Source organism: Vulpes vulpes, chromosome 12 (genome assembly GCF_048418805.1).
Source record: "Vulpes vulpes isolate BD-2025 chromosome 12, VulVul3, whole genome shotgun sequence".
NCBI classification, from domain to species: Eukaryota; Metazoa; Chordata; class Mammalia; order Carnivora; family Canidae; genus Vulpes; species Vulpes vulpes.
This window is the reverse complement of record NC_132791.1, coordinates 10,305,220-10,321,423: the sequence shown is the minus strand read 5'-3', so window position 1 is coordinate 10,321,423 and position 16,204 is coordinate 10,305,220. Positions and strand designations below refer to the sequence as shown.

At 40.8% G+C, this 16,204-nt stretch overlaps 1 protein-coding gene across 2 annotated transcripts in view; it reads right to left on the bottom strand.

Moving 5' to 3' along the window:
- Nucleotides 1-20: 20 nt before the first annotated feature.
- TMEM245 (transmembrane protein 245) overlaps nucleotides 21-16,204 on the bottom strand; it is a 102,049-nt gene continuing 85,865 nt past the window's right edge. For both annotated transcript variants that reach the window (XM_072727768.1, XM_072727769.1), the window contains one exon: nucleotides 21-5,154. In XM_072727768.1, the coding sequence (XP_072583869.1) occupies nucleotides 5,118-5,154 (37 nt within the window). In that variant the 3' untranslated portion in view covers nucleotides 21-5,117. The remainder of the gene's footprint in view (nucleotides 5,155-16,204) is intronic.

Sequence of the window (16,204 nt, the reverse complement as noted above, 5' to 3'; positions counted from 1 at the left end):
AGACTAAGTTTAGCACCTCATTCATTCAACACTAGTAATTTTATTTCAAAATATAAATATTTCACATTTACAAAGAGGTTACATTAGAAGGTTGTCAAAGCAAGTTAAAGCTAAGTAGCATCTGTGTGAGAATAAAGAATATGTACTGTTGTATTTGAATAAACTTTTTCGCTTTCAAACCATCTCTACTTTGCCTGAGAATGCAGAGGATATCTTTTCCAAAAGTTACATAAGCAATTACAACTATGTATCCAAGCTTGGTTTTTGAATCAAATGGTATTTGAAACGTATTTAGTCACCCAAACAAGTGGCACTGCAAAAGACAAAAGAAGGGTTTTCTTTGGGATAGCTCTAATGAGAGTTACACTTTCTGGGTCACTGCAATAAAAAAGAAATAGGATTTGATAGTAGGCCAAAATGATACTACTTTAAGATTCGCCTTCCACACCTTTCAATTGTAAGATATAAAGCCAGAAGAAAAATAAGAAACCAGGTGTGGAGTAAAGAACTCTGGACTTGGAGTCAGAAGTCCTGCAACTGAATTCTGGCTCCATCTCTTTGTGGTATAAACTTAAGGGGAAAATCACAAAAAAAACCTTTCTGAGCCTCCAGTGCCTCATTTAATAATACTTAACACCTGCCTATCTCACAAGGTTGTTATGAAAGCAGTCTGAAAACAAAAAAGTGACATACAAAAGCATTATTAAAATGTATTATCAATAGATCACCACTGTATTTGCACATTAACAGATCCTTGAAAAACTTGCAGAACTAAACACAAATACTGATTTTACACACCATAGGTGGAAAAGAATCTCTATACTTTACGTATAGATCTGAATGGCAAATATGTTTTCTTTCTGGTATCTCACTAAACTTTGAGATTTATTATAGTTTATGTGGTACTGTGGTAATAGATTTACCATTCAGAATTTCCATTAAGGATGTCTCCTAAAAGAGCTGTAAACTTACTCAAGAGCCATGTTTCCCAAAGGACCAATAGTCCTTGGAGAAGCTCTACTAAAAGGATGGGGGCAGGGGACGGGGGTTGCAGTGTAAGGTCAAATAAGTCTAGTAAACACAGTCTTTGTCCCCTCATAAATTCACAATATGTAACAGCACACTAAAAACTCTTAGAAGTCCTACAGAAAGGAAACAATCTCAGCATTCCTCAATTTTAATTGACCACAGAGTCCCCTTCCCCCATGCACACTTTTGTCTCTTATAACATCTAATAACATCCCTTGGGACTACTGCTCTAAGAAACACATTTTTCCAAAAGCTGCTCAACTATAAGGGAAAAAAGGGAAGAGAAGTAGAATAACGGGCTAAGAGAAAAAAGAACTGTATTCTACTCAGAATTCTGTTACTAACTGGCTCTGTGTTAGAAAAGTCATTTTACCTATAGATTTGTTTTCTCCCCTAGAAAAGGACAGGATCACCTAATTATATAAGGCCCTTTGGGGCAGCCCCAGTGGCTCAGCGTTTAAGCACCGCCTGCAGCCGGGGGTGTGATCCTGGAGACCTGGGATCGACTCCCACGTCGGGCTCCCTGCATGGAGCCTGCTTCTCCCTCTGCCTGTGTCTCTGCCTCTCTCTCTCTGTATTTGTCATGAATAAATAAAATCTTTAAAAAAAAAAAAAAAAAGGCCCTTTGTAGCACAGAATTTCCACGACTCAAGTAGACAGAACATCTCAATTTACAATTCTCTCGATTATTTTTAAACTATCAAAAAAATAACTGCTCTGGTTTTAGCACATTTTCTTGCAGGTCCTTAATACATTAATGAAATGAATATATTTTGATGGCAAATGTGTAAGAACAAAAATTAAAGAAAAAAAAAGTACTTGCTCTCAGCTGGAACTCACACTTGTTGCTAGAGACCATCTCCAATGTGAAATGCCTACTGTAATACTCTTCTGAGTCTTAGAAGACCCCCTAGAGGAAACTGGCAGTCGGGACTAGAGCATGGGAAGTTCTGAAGGGGGTTTTTCCTATAAACCCTGAAGTTGAGAGCCCTGGATAGCTTACCTAAAATTTTTTTTGCTCTAATCTGACCCTTCATGGCCTGAATTTCTGAGTATTTATTGCCCAGTAGTGATACATCCTGAAGTACTAAATACAACCCGTGTGGGAACTAGGGGTACAAGTAGGGTCACAATGGGTATTGAAGACCAAGGTTAGCCAGAGACCTTGTCTGCAAGCCCCTTAGCAGCACTTTAAATGGAATAAGCTGCTGTTTCCAAAGGCTCTGAGTTTGTTTAAATACAGCATGCCTCCAGAAACACTTCTTGGGTAATCCTCCCCTTGTCGAGAGTCAATCTACACCAGTCTCACAAGGCACAGGAAAATTCTGCAAGCTAACTACCTCTAATAGGACAGAGTGTTAGGAGTCCTCACAAATTTAAACAGAAGTAAGACCTGTATCTCAGGCACTGCGACAGATCACTTCCAGAAACACAGAATGTGATAGGGATTTTGGAATGGAAGAAGGATTTATAGGACATGGGGTTTATGATAAAAACCTTATACTTTATTCTCAGAAAAAAGAGAAGCATGTCTGTGTAGAGGCTTCTATCTTCTCCCATTCCTCCATTCGATTTTCAAAGGAAATGCTGAATGTGAACTTAAAACTAATCTTTAATAAAGCTATAAAAATGTAAGACTGTGTGATAGGATTTCTGTATCCATTTTTACTGACACTACTTCATTAATGCACTGTCTGTCCCTAGGGAAATGTATTCTTTCTGGGATAAATCCTGAGAATGTGGGGATACGCTGTTTTGAGACATGAGCTTGAGACTCCCTGATTTTCATACCACGTGATCTCTGTGCCCTGTGAAAATTGTGTAAAACCTCTTCACTATCTAAGGGAATATGTTTCTCTGTCTGAGGGCTCCTCCCCCAGCTGGTTGGCCTTCTGAGTCCTTACGCAGTTGCTGGAGCACTGGGGCAGGGCAATTCAGGCCTCCTGAAAACTGTGTAGCACTCTGGAGGTACCTCTGCTCCTGATTTTTCAAGTGATATTATATCACTGCTAATTTTGGAGCTCCAAACCATTCTCTTAGGGCTCAAAGTTCCTAGGAACCTGATATTTATACTAATAATTATGACCAGTAACAGTCATACATTAGGCTCAAGTTTTTTGTTTTGTTTTGTTGTATCACTTTATACAGCTAAAAACACTTTGGAGGAACATAATTTGTATATGCACACTAAACTCACTATGTATAATAGTTGTCTCTTATGATATGTGCCAATTATAGCTATAAACTTACCAGTATACAATTAACAAAAACAAACCTGATTTCTTTTTTAACCCTTTTAATGCAAAATTCATAATTTTAGCAAGCACAAGATCTAAGATTTACATGGGGGGAAAGGGCCTTCCTAGGAGCTATCCCCTACAGCACCCTGTACAGTGGTTGGCATGGAAACCAGAGATGGCCAACTTTCAATGAATGTGTTACTGAACAAACGACTGAACAACTGACTAAGGAAAAAAAGGAGTCCATTAGCGGTCAAATGGAACGCTTGGTATAATACCAGATTATGACTGTAGAAGGATAACAAAAACAAGAGATCTGCACGTAGGCTACTGTAGAAACAGTCAAAACCCTCACAGGAGCCTCTTTTCCTATACGGAGTGAATTTCTTAAGTAATATCAGAATAAATTTAAGCTAATTATCATTGACTATGCTTCTCAGTCAGATGGTTTAGAAAACAAAATGATTTTTACTTTTAGGCGTTTTTGAAAGGGAAGTCTTTGATATTCAAGGAACGCTTTCTCCTCCTATTCCCCTGGGGATGGAGAAAGCGCCCAATGATTGTTTTGTACAGTGGGAAGGAGACCAAGCTAAGAGCTGGGTTCTAGCCCCAGCCTGTCCTTAACTATAGGACAAATACTGGGAAAACTGTATACAGTTGTGGAAGAAATGATACAGCATAGCAGAGTTTGCAGGCTATGGAGTCAGAAAGATTTGAGGTAAAAATCTTACTAAACTTTTCTGAAAAAGTTTTCCCATCTATTTTCCCATCTGTACGGAAGTGGTATGAAATGATACAAAGCTATATGAAAGCTGCCAGGAAGGGACTGTGGAAATAATATGCGCAAAATGACTTTGTAAGATGCAAAGCACTATGCTGGCTATTGTGATGTCTGGGAGACTTAACAAGTCATAATTCAACACGCCTTCACCTAGAGTCTATGTGCAAGGCACTGTGCTAAGTGATGGAAAAATACTACCTGAATGTAACATTCTACTGCTAATAAGTAACCAATTGGCATAATTCCAAATAAGTAAACAGGGATACATTTAACAACTCAGAGAACTGCTACTCCTGAGATTTTTCACTCAGGGCCTTTGGAAAGAAAAACTGAACCAGACATGAATTCTGTTGTACTGTTACCATTAACAGCAGCGTAATAAGTATTTTACTTCAAAGTGGTCAACCGAGTTTTAGGAATTTGGCAATAGCGTAATGGCGGATGGGAGGAGGAGAAAGGGGAGGAAGAGCTTGTTTTTCTGTGTCTCCTATGGTTGCAACACACAACTAGCTGACCTTCAAATACGCCACCCCGCCTTACACTTACGGAGGGGACCATGCATGGGGGGAGAGGGGTCGAAGACTCCCTTTTCCTGCTCAAGCAACTACATATTCAAAAGTTGAAAAACCCTCTTCATTAAAAAGTGACGGTCATAGAAAAGTTTAAGAACAGATTTCTTAAACCAGGAGAAAATGACGCTGTGAATACTTTTAACAGCAGGTAGTTCAGGGCTCTTGAAATAACTTTATAAATACATATTATAATGATATAGATAACCAAAGTGGGAAATTTCGAGCCATGGTACCAGTGTATAAACTGAAACTTTTCAAGCCATCGAGTAAGTGAGCAAACCACAAATCTGAGCTCTAAAGCTGTGCTTTAAAAGGCAAAGCAAACCACAGCAAGTTCTCTCTTGTCCAGGTATTCTGTATGGAAGGCCAGGAGGGTTCGGCTTCTTCCCCGGGCTCTGCTTGCTAGGCACAGATGAAAGGACAGAAGGCCACAGCTGAGCTGGGCTCACTATCAAGACTGAACCTCCTACAGAAATCACTGTGATGCAAACCATGTCAGTCTACAGAAGATTTCAGATCATCATGGAAAGTCCTGTAAGAAGAAAAGAGAGAATGATTAGTTCTGGTTTTGGAAAAGGCAATGGGGGTAGAGAAAGCCAAAGAAATACTTAAACAAAAAGAAAACCAAAACAGTGTCCAACCAATAAGTAATATAGAATAATAGAATAATACCTTATTTTTATAACCTGAAAGCCTTGAGAAGGTTATATAGTCACTATATATTGTTAGTACTTTCACTGAGTATTGTATTGTTTTAAAGTCGGCTAGTTGTCTCTCAGTCTTTGGTAACAAGAATTCCTTTTTTTTTTTTTTTGTCTCCCATCCAAGACTATCTCCCAGACTCCCTTGAAACTATGTATAACTATATGATTCAGTGATATCTGGTCTGGATGGAGGTGGTCTGTGCATATCCGAAGTGCCTCCCATAACAGCTAGCTTGCCTTTGCTACATCATTTACATGCTCGAGCTACGAGGATGTCACTCAGTCAGGTCTGTGTCTTTGGTGGCCAGCTCAGAGTTTATTGATGAGGAGCTCAAGATCCCATCTTAGACTAAAAGATCTCACACCAAGGCTGGCAGAACAGGATGTAGGGAGACTGGGCATGAATGTCTTAGGAACAGTCATTTGAGCCCTAGACTGCCTACCTCTGGCTTCTTTTGTCCAAGAAGTAAACTTCTAGCTCATTTAAGTCGCTGTTATTTTGAGTTCTGTTGATGGTAGGATTTTTTTAGTTTTGGAGACTTTTTTTCCCTCTTTATATATGCTCAACTCTATCTTAAATAGCAAAGAGACATAGCACACATGTATTACCCTTTCAGACAGAAGTTACATTGCTCCTTTAGAGCAATATCACAAACTAGGAACTCAGAAAAATAGTTAAGCTTAAAATGTTTGCATTTTTCAAAAACAATTCTGAAGTCTTCAAGTTATATTAATTTGTAGCCACACCACTATACTATGTTGTATCTTCTTAATTTATCAGTCAAATAAAGCCCATTTTAGGGCAGCCCAGATGGCTCAGCGGTTTAGCACCACCTTCAGCCCAGGGCGAGATCCTGGAGACCCAGGATCTAATCCCACATCAGGCTCCCTGCATGGAGCCTGCTTCTCCCTCTGCCTGTGTCTCTGCCTTTCCCTGTGTGTGTGTCTCTCATGAATAAATAAATAAATAAAATATTTTTTAAAAGCCCATTTTATTTGCATACCTATAATCATGTGTTGGTTACTATAAACCGATTACTCAACTTTTTCATTACAACTAGGCCTAAAGAAGAATATAAGGAAAGTATTCCAAAAATTCAGAAAACAACTCAGTTACAGAAAAAAAAAGGTGACAAAAGTTGTCACTGAGTACAAATCATCTAAAAATTCAGAAAGCAAATAATCTGTCCTTCAGGTGCAATTCCACACTCATGCCACCTCTCTTACCCCTTTTTGCCTTATTCCTTTGTCTTCTCAATTTTCATGTAACACTATCAGGCAGGTTTAGCTGGGTGAAGCACAGGCAAATTAAAGACTAAACCTTTAGCACAATGTCAGAAGTACTTCAGAATCAAAAGAGCACAGGTGCAATGTTAGAGAAGAGATTACATTCAAGGACACTGCTTTATCTCAAGGCTGCCTCTGTACCTCTGACGCATGCCTCCAACTAGCACAGCTCTACTTCCAAAAAAACAGCTCTGAAGAATGGATACCCTTCCTATTGTTTTGAAAGGGTGTACGTATGAACATGGCCAAACCTACCATGTTGAATACATGCTGATAGGCAAGAGAACTGGAGTGAATTTTGTTTCCTTAAATATTTTTACACTCTGAAAGAAATCCTCCCAAAGGAAGATGTAAAAAAAGAAAAGAAAAGGAAGATGTATATACACACAGGACTTATATGTGTTACCATCTATCTGTACATCAAATCAGGGTTTCTGAACAGCAGCACCATCAACATTTTTGTGCATTATAAGATGTTTGGCAGCATCCCTGCCTCCAATTGCTGGAGCTATAACAATCAGAAAGTCACCAGACATTGCCAAATATCTCCTGAGGGAAGCAAAAATCATGCCCCCATACCCCCAAACCATTGCCCTAGCTGTCTATTTATTTATCTATTTTTCATAGTCTCACCTAAATTTGTGTTCCTTCGTTTGTGTACAAAGTTGGCTATGAGCTGTGAGAAGCCGTGGAAAATCTTTAAAGCCAGTAACCAAAAACTGGCTGATATTAAAAAGCATTATCCAATACACAACAGGTTTTTAAATTCATCCTTTGAAATCTCTTCACATTTCTAAGATACTCACAAGTTGGGATCTCTATTCAATTTCTCTAAATTATGAATGAAAACTTCTGCCTCGGGGCAGAGATGCATGAAATGAGATTAAGACTGTGGTTGGCCTGGTGACTGCTCTCTGTTGACAAGTAAGATTAGCTGTCACCTTGAAATTCATACCTACTATTCAATTCTGCCCCCAGGCCAAGAAAGCCTCCAAAAGGACCCAGAGAAAAAGAAAACAAAGTGAAGCAAGCTGAGAAAACAGTTACTAACAGTTTTCCAACTCAACAGTCTACCTTTTCTAGATGTCTAGAGTGGTGATGGCGGGTATGTGAGTGTGTGGGTGGAAGAGGGAGGGGGACAGCGACAGGGGGCAGGTGTAGAAGCCTACAGAAAGAACACACTAATCTTTTTAATTTTTTTTTTAAGATTTTATTTATTTTAGAGAGAATGATTGTGTGCGCAGGGGGTGGTGCGAGGGAGAGGAAGAAAATGCTGAAGCAGACTCCCTGATGAGTACAAAGCCCCACACGGGGCTCAATCACAGGATCCCAAAATCATGACCCGGATACTCAACTAACTGAGAGCCACACTGGCGCCCCAGAATTAACACTGATCTTAAAAGTCTATCTCCTAGAAAACAAACTTCCTAACCTAGTGATACAGAAATAATTTATTTCAGTCCTCGTGGAGAAACACTGAACTAACTAATCAGCAGGGCTCATAAAACTTGAACTCTCTAGATTAGGAAGAAACAAAGGGATAATACTGCATTGACAGTATTTCTAGAAATTGTATATGTCCTACCTCAGTCATAAATATAGTATTCTCTTCTAAACCCTAAGGAATTATTATGCTAATAATAATTTAGCATAGAATGAATGCTAGAATTCATGATAGAATTTCTCATTCCAGAACAAGAAATGCAGAACAGGAACCACATGAGGTTAGAGGGACAGACCGCTCGGAGAATTTCACAGTTCCTTTAATGGCCATGGGAATTGTGCCGTGTGATTTCTCATTTACAATCCCAGCTCCTTGAATTCTGAATCTTTTTCCTCAAAAGTTTTCTGTAAGATTTTTAAAAATTCATTTATGTAAATGTTTAAACTTTTTTTTTTAAGATTTTATTTATTTATTCATGAGAATACACAGAGAGGAGAGAGAGAGAGAGAGAGAGAGAGGCAGAGACACAGGCAGAGGGAGGAGCAGCCTCCACGTAGGGAGCCGGACACGGGACTCAATCCCGGGCCCCCAGGATCACGACCTGGGCTGAAGGCAGCGCCAAACCGCTGAGCCACCCAGGCTGCCCAACTTTTTCCGATTTAACAACTCAAGAGTTGTTGACTCCTTGCCTCCTAGAGATATGGAATAAACTTTGGACATTTAAAAATAAAAGGCTTTAACTAATTTAACTTACTGGGCTTGGCATAGCTGAATGTGTATTCCCTAAACCCTCACCTAGCACACAGGTACCAAATCTTGCGACAGGGCACATGTCATCTCTATTATGCATATCCCTTCCTTTCCAGCATATTTGGAATACAGCTCTAAGCCTGCAGTTTACTATGTCCCATCCTCTCTTATCAGCCTCAAGGTAATATTGCAAAAATCTTTATCATCTGATCCATTCTTGGTTTTACTAATCTATCAATTCACTAAGTGCTTGCTGAGCATTTTCTATGTGCCGGACACCATGCTAGGAATGGTAAAAGAGTGGTAAACAGGGATCCCTGGGTGGCACAGTGGTTTAGCGCCTGCCTTTGGCCCAGGGCGCGATCCTGGAGACCCGGGATCAAATCCCACGTCGGGCTCCCGGTGCATGGAGCCTGCTTCTCCCTCTGCCTGTGTCTCTGCCTCTCTCTCTCTCTCTCTCTCTGTGTGTGTGACTATCATAAATAAATAAAAAATTAAAAAAAATAAAATAAAATAAACCTGAATTTCTCCCGTCTTTGCCACACCTGCTGATTTGCCAGGATTTGGAGCCTCTGGTCCGGGCTATTCCTGCCTTTCCGGAGACGATCATCTAGTGTGGGAGCCAATAAATCAATAATGCCAATAAATCAATGCTTAAAAAAAAAAAAAAAAGAGTGGTAAACAGATGAAAAGTAGAAGATGCTGTGGCACAGGGGACCACACACTAGGCACATCTTCCCTGGCCCAGAGAGTTCTGGCAATGCTTCTGAGAAGAAGAGTACTTTGTGGACAGGCCACAGTACCAGCCTTGCCTGGGAAGGGTGTGGTATTCTTTATAAAGAGGGAAACATATGCAAAGATGACAATAACTTCAGGAAACTAAAACAAGTTCCATATGGCTAGAAAATAAAACACAAGCCAGACAGCAGAGAGACAGGGAGAGAGAGAGAGGAGTCTGTAGATGTAGACAGAAAGCAGGTGTGAAATCTGGTGGACTGACTTCAAGTTCCCAGCCTATCCTGAAGGGCATGGGAAGCCACTGTGGGAATTTTAACAGCACACGGACTTCTACTTGCTTCAGAAAAACCAGAGAGGCTGCACTACAGAGCACAGCTTGGAGGGGCAAAGGGCAGAGGAAGGGACCAGTGAAGAGGCTGTTCAAATAGCCCCAGCACTGGGTTATACCACTGGAAATACAGAGGAATGAGAGGATTCAGGAAGTTTTCAAGAGACAGAAGCAAAGAAGCAGCAGCAGTGAACGGAGGGAGAGCAGAACCCAGCTCCCGTCCCACCTTCACCTCTCTCTCTTCTCCCTCATTAGTCCAAACTGGCATGACGGGGAGTACACTCTGGCTGAAATTCTGAAAGTTAATCTAAAGGTCTGCAGCAGGGGATCCCTGGGTGGCGCAGCGGTTTGGCGCCTGCCTTTGGCCCAGGGCGCGATCCTGGAGACCCGGGATCGAATCCCACATCAGGCTCCCGGTGCATGGAGCCTGCTTCTCCCTCCGCCTGTGTCTCTGCCTCTCTCTCTCTCTCTCTCTCTGTGACTATCATAAATAAATAAAAAATTTAAAAAATAATAAATAAATAAATAAAAATTTAAAAAAATTTAAAGGTCTGCAGCAGTGGTGATGCTTTTTAGAGAAAACCGTCATATCTCATTTTGCGAAGACAAAAAAAAAAAATAAGTTGTGTGTGTGTGTGTGTGTGTGTGTGTGTGTGTGTGTGTGAAACCTTAGCTTAATTACTGGACAATTTCTTTTATAACGAAACACACACTTTCAACTTTGGGCATTAAATTATGAGAGACATTCACAGTCTGGTTAAAAGCACGCTTCTAAAAACAGCAATCAGCTCCTGATAACTCCTCGTGAAAGACCAAGCTGAATTGTCCCTCTTGGTACTGTCAAGAGGTGACAGAGGATACAGGAGAACCTTAATACAGAAAACAACATTCCTGGAGGAGTCCCTGGGATACATTACTACTTGCTCCTTGCAGGTTTTGCTGAGCTCAATTTTTGGCATAAGTGAAATAAGACATCAAATCAAGTCTGAATATCCTAACCAAAAGTCAAGAAAGTACTCTGAGATACAGGACTGCTGGAGAGTCCCAGCCCTTCCCCACACCTTCCAGACAGCCCCAGTGTTGAAAGAGAACAGAGGAAGTGGTACACTTGGGTTACTCAGTCGAGGCCAAAAGAGTTGGGAGCTTTATGCTCTGCTGTGTCCAGGACATTCACCCCCATCAAAGACTGCAAACAGCACTATCAACAGTGATAATCGTTTTCCTTAGGTGGACAGTTGCTCATCCCTATGCAGATAGATGGTAGTACACACAGTCTTACAAATGTGTACTTTTGGCTACCAGTGCCTGCATCTGCACATAGAAGGTATGTCTGCCTCATGAAACGCAACCACCCACCCTCTACTATCACACTGCAGCAAGCCTGGTAGGTCTGAGGCCCTCAGAAAACCATTATGACAGCAGCTCAGATAGTAAGAGGATATGTTTCAGGATTAGATCATGTAGGGTCCTGCAAGGATTTTGATCTTCCTCGTAAAACCAATAGGGGCCACTTCTCGGTGAGACAGTATCACGATCAGATATGCTTGCATTTTGAAAAGAACATGTCAGCTGCAGTGTGGAGAAGGGACTAGAGAATTGTAAAAGCAGAGAGTGGGAGATGAATCAGAAGACTAAGATGACCAGGACACCTGGGTGGCTCAATGGTTGAGCATCTGATGTCTTTGGCTCAGTTCGTGATCCCAGGGTCCTGGGATCGAATCCTACATCATGTTCCCCACAGAGAGCCTGCTTTTCCCTCTGCCTATATCTCTGCCTCTCTCTGTGTCTCTCATGAATAAATAAAATCTTTTTTTTAAAAAGCCACTGAAAGTATTTTTTTTAAAGGCATAAACTTGAAAGGCGGGGGTGGAGCCGGGGGGCAAGTGGAGAACATAAGAGGCAAGAACCATAAACTATGAGAAGGTGGAAGGCAGGTGGGGCAACCACTCTAACCCTGCCTACCCTAAAAAGCTGATCCTAGGCCAGTAGTGGAAAAAGCCAGGAAACAATTTGATTTCTTCAGTAAAATCCCCCATGAGTTTCAGGAATTGATGATATCAAGTAAACCCTCGAAGTAGGGTGAAGGTGGGGGGCTAAATGCAAAAGGACTGCTTTAAAGTCTACTTAAAAGGCAGTACAGGGCAGCCTGGGTGGCTCAGTGGTTTAGCGCCACCTTTGGCCCAGTGTGTGATCCTGGGGGCGGGGTATTGAGTCCCACGTCAGACTCCCTACATGGGGCCCCCTTCTCCCTCTGCCTGTGTCTCTGCCTCTCTCTGTGTCTCTCATGAATAAATAAATAAAATCTTAAAACATAAAAAAAAGGCAGTACAACTCCACTGCTCAGAATCTTCACCCACCTCCACCTGGCCACACAGCTGCCCCTGTCATCGGCAGAAAATTAAGAGTTTTTTTCCCCACGAGTGAAGGTAAAACAAAAAGTCTCTGGAGTAAGGGACAACAGGCAGAGATAAGGGTTCGAGTGCACACTGACACTGGGAGACTGCATGAATGCTTCCATCTTGAATGATGCCTGTCCCTTTCCCTCTCTTGGCTCCCAGAGTTTCTGCCAGCACCTGGGCCACCAACCCCTAGGCAGGAGATGAGGAAGATCTTTCTCTGAGGAGCTTAGCAGTCCAAAGGGGGAACCAAAAAATGCTAACATCAAGGATTTCACAAGACAATGGCTCTGCTAGATTATGTAATAATAACCCACGTAATAACCCACCCATAGCTCCTGACTGAATGTCTCTTACCAGGAACCAACAGCCAAAAATACATGAAACTGTGATTATGTTGTGTTAATATGGCAAAGGTGAAGGGATTCTACAGATGTAATTAAGGCTAATTGACTTTAATTAAATCAGTTGACTTTAATCAAAACGAGAGCACACTGGGTAGGCCAAGCCTAATCAAACAAGCCTTTTTAAAAGAGGTCTGAGTAGTCAGAAACACAAATCAGAAAAATGCTCTCTGTTGTTGGCCTTGAAGAAGCAAACAGCCATGTTATGAAACTGCCTATGGAGAGAGAGGCAACCTCTAGGAGCTGCCAGCCTCAGTTCTACAACCACAAGACATTGAATCCTGCTAACAAAAGGCAAGCTTGGAAGCCGAGCCACATAGGAAACCTCAGCTCCAGCTGACACCTTGACTGCAGTCTTGTCAGACCTTAAGCAGAAGATCCAGCTAAACTGTGCCTGGACTCCCGACCCCCAGAAACTTTGAAAGAATAAATGCATGTTGTTTTAAAGCCACTAAGTGGTAATTTGTCATGCATCACAGAAAACTAGTAACTACCTGAATGCTAAAAAGATAATTTTATTAATGTAAATAATACCTCAATAAACCAGATTTTTCAAAATGTGATAAAAATGGAAATTTCTATGGAGGGGCTGGAAAATAAAACTGAAGAAGTCATCCAGAAAACAAAGGCAAAACATCAGTAATGGAAAAACGGCAGAGATAAGAAAATGAGATGACCAGTGTATGAGACTTAACATCAAAATAAGTTTCTGAAAGGATGAGAAGGAAATCATAAATGAAATAATTCAAGAAAAAGTTTAGATCTGCAGAACGTAAGTTTCCAGTTTTAAAGGTATTACAAAATATCAATCAGAACAACAACAAAAGAAGTAAAACAGAAGATCATGTAGGGTTTCAAACAGTTAAATAACAAAGACTCAGGAATTAGAACAGCTTCAGACTTTCAACCACCGTGGAGGCCAGAACACAACGAAGAAATAAAGTCTAAAGGAAACATTTCCAACATAAAAATCTCTACCCAGGCAAGCTACTATGTATGACTTTAGGAAAAACCTCTCCAGACAGGACCATCCTCCCAAAATTCACTCCCCACACATTCTTTCCCAAAAATCTATAGGAGGCTGAGCTCCAACAAAAAGGGAATAATAAATCAAAAAATAAAATGAAATGGGGAATCGTAAAGGAAGTAAGAATTCCAACACAGGGGAGAGCTGAGGGAATCACAGTTGATAGCTGAACAGCAGGAAAAAGGACAGCCAGCATCCACTGGAGCAGAAGACTCTAGAGACTTCATCAGGAAGGTAAAACTTGTGGTATAGCTGATACAACTGAGCATACTGAGCAAGAGGAGATGTAAACACCTGGCACACAGCTTGAGGCTAACTATAAGTACTCAGAAAACAAAGCCAACAAAAAAATGGTGTAACTCAAAGGAAACCAAAAAGTGGTATGAAGTAAAGACATACAGAATATACAAGAAGGCTCAAATAGGAATGTAATTTATGTAGTCATAATAATTTAAGTGCCAAATACTGATCAGACCAATATCACAGTTTAATAGTGGGGGTTGGGTAGTAAAAGGTGATTTCTAATAGATAATGCCTATTCATGAAAAAAAAAAAACAAAACAAGAAATAAACATGCCATTTCAAGAAATGGAGATAAAAAAAATCAAATGAGAGTCAAAAAATGGTTCCTCTCAGGGGCACCTGGGTGGATCAGTCAGTTAAGCATCTGACTTTGGCTCAGGTCATGATCTCAGGGTCCTGGGATCCAGCCCTGTGTCAGGTTCCAAACCCAGCAGAGAGTCTGCTTCTCCATCTCCCTCTGCCCCTGCCCTGCTCGTTCTCCCTCTCTCCCTCTCTCTCTCTCTCAAAAAAAAAAAAAAAAAAAAAAAAAACCTTAAAAAGAAGTGGTTCCTCTCAGAGGGGAAAAGGAAAGACAGAGGAAAGGCAAAGGATCTCACACAAGTTCTCACAAGCTTTGCAGAAATTTTTGACTCTTTCAACAACATGCATACATAACCTCTAAGGAAAAAAAAAAAGAAGACTATAAAAGCCTTCACATTATATATATATTTTTAAGATTTTATTTATTTATTCATGATAGACATAGAGGGAGAGAGAGAGGCAGAGACAGAAGCAGGCTCCATGCAGGGAGCCCGACGCAGGACTTGATCCCGGGACTCCAGGATCACGCCCTGGGCTAAAGGTAGGCGCCAAACTGCTGAGCCACCCAGGGATCCCCCTTCACATTATATTTTTAACACCCATACCACCTAATTAATAACATTCTACCTTCTTTTTTTTTTTTAATAAAGATTTTATTTATTCATGAGAGACAGAGAAAGAGAGGCAGAGACACAGGCAAAAGGAGAAGCAGGCTCCCTGTAGGAGTCAGGGAGCCTTATGTGGGACTCCATCCCAGGACCCAGGGATCACGAAGTGAGCCAAAGGCAGATACTGAGCCACCCAGGCGTCCCACATTCTACCTTCAGAAGGGAGAAGGGAGGGGGGGGAAGAGTCACTTGGCCTTTGGGAGAATTCACTTTCTTTTGTCTCACCTTAAAAACCAATTCCTACTTTTCTAACTTGGAATCATTAAAAGCTTTTTTATAAAATAACAGCAAAATATTGATCAACCAATTTTCTTTTGGTTTCTTGTATGGATACCCAAGGAGTAGGGTATCCAGTTATCATGGGCTCTCTATTCTTTCAAGTTACTGTTCACTGGTTTCTTAGGTACCCACAGAAAGGCAGAAACAGATATCATAGTGTCACCACCTTCAAAATGGTGAAGCTTTTGTTAAAACTACCCAAGTACCTCTCTTTTTATTCTTTTTAAGGAAACGGATTTTTCCCTGCCATCCTGTAAGTGCCTTGCATTAGCTAAAATGGCCCTCTAATCAACTGGGTCTAACTCTGGAACTATATCTGACCTATTCTGAGTTAAAGAACATCTTTCTTCAGAAAATACAAAACTTTACACAAAATAAGCAGAATGTTTCTAAAGAATTTTTAAGAAAAACATAAAATTGTTTCAGTAAATACATTTTCAGTATCAACTCGTTAATAATTCATTACACTAGAAGAGCCAATGCAGGAAAAATTATTTTCCAATGGAGAAAAATAAGGACAAGGTAGTAGAGTCTCTGAAAAGTTAAGATTTCTTACTTTTTGTTTTTTTTTTTTTAAGATTTTATTTATTTATTCATGATAGAGAGAGAGAGAGAGTGGCAGACATAGGCAGAGGGAGAAGCAGGCTCCATGCCGGGAGCCCGATGCGGGACTTGATCCCAGGACTCCAGGATCACGCCCTGGGCCAAAGGCAGGCGTTGAACCGCTGAGCCACCCAGGGATCCCCGATTTCTTACTTTTTAATTGTTAAAGGTCCATCTTACCTTTCTGTTGTTACCATGTGATTAGTGGCATAACCACAAAGAAAAACTGTTTAACAAGTAGTATCCACTGAAGTTAAAACCGATGTCTACTCAGCCACCCTACTTCTTGGTATATATTCAAACCAAATACTCATGTCTACGCAGAAGACACTGGCAAGTCCACAAATCTCC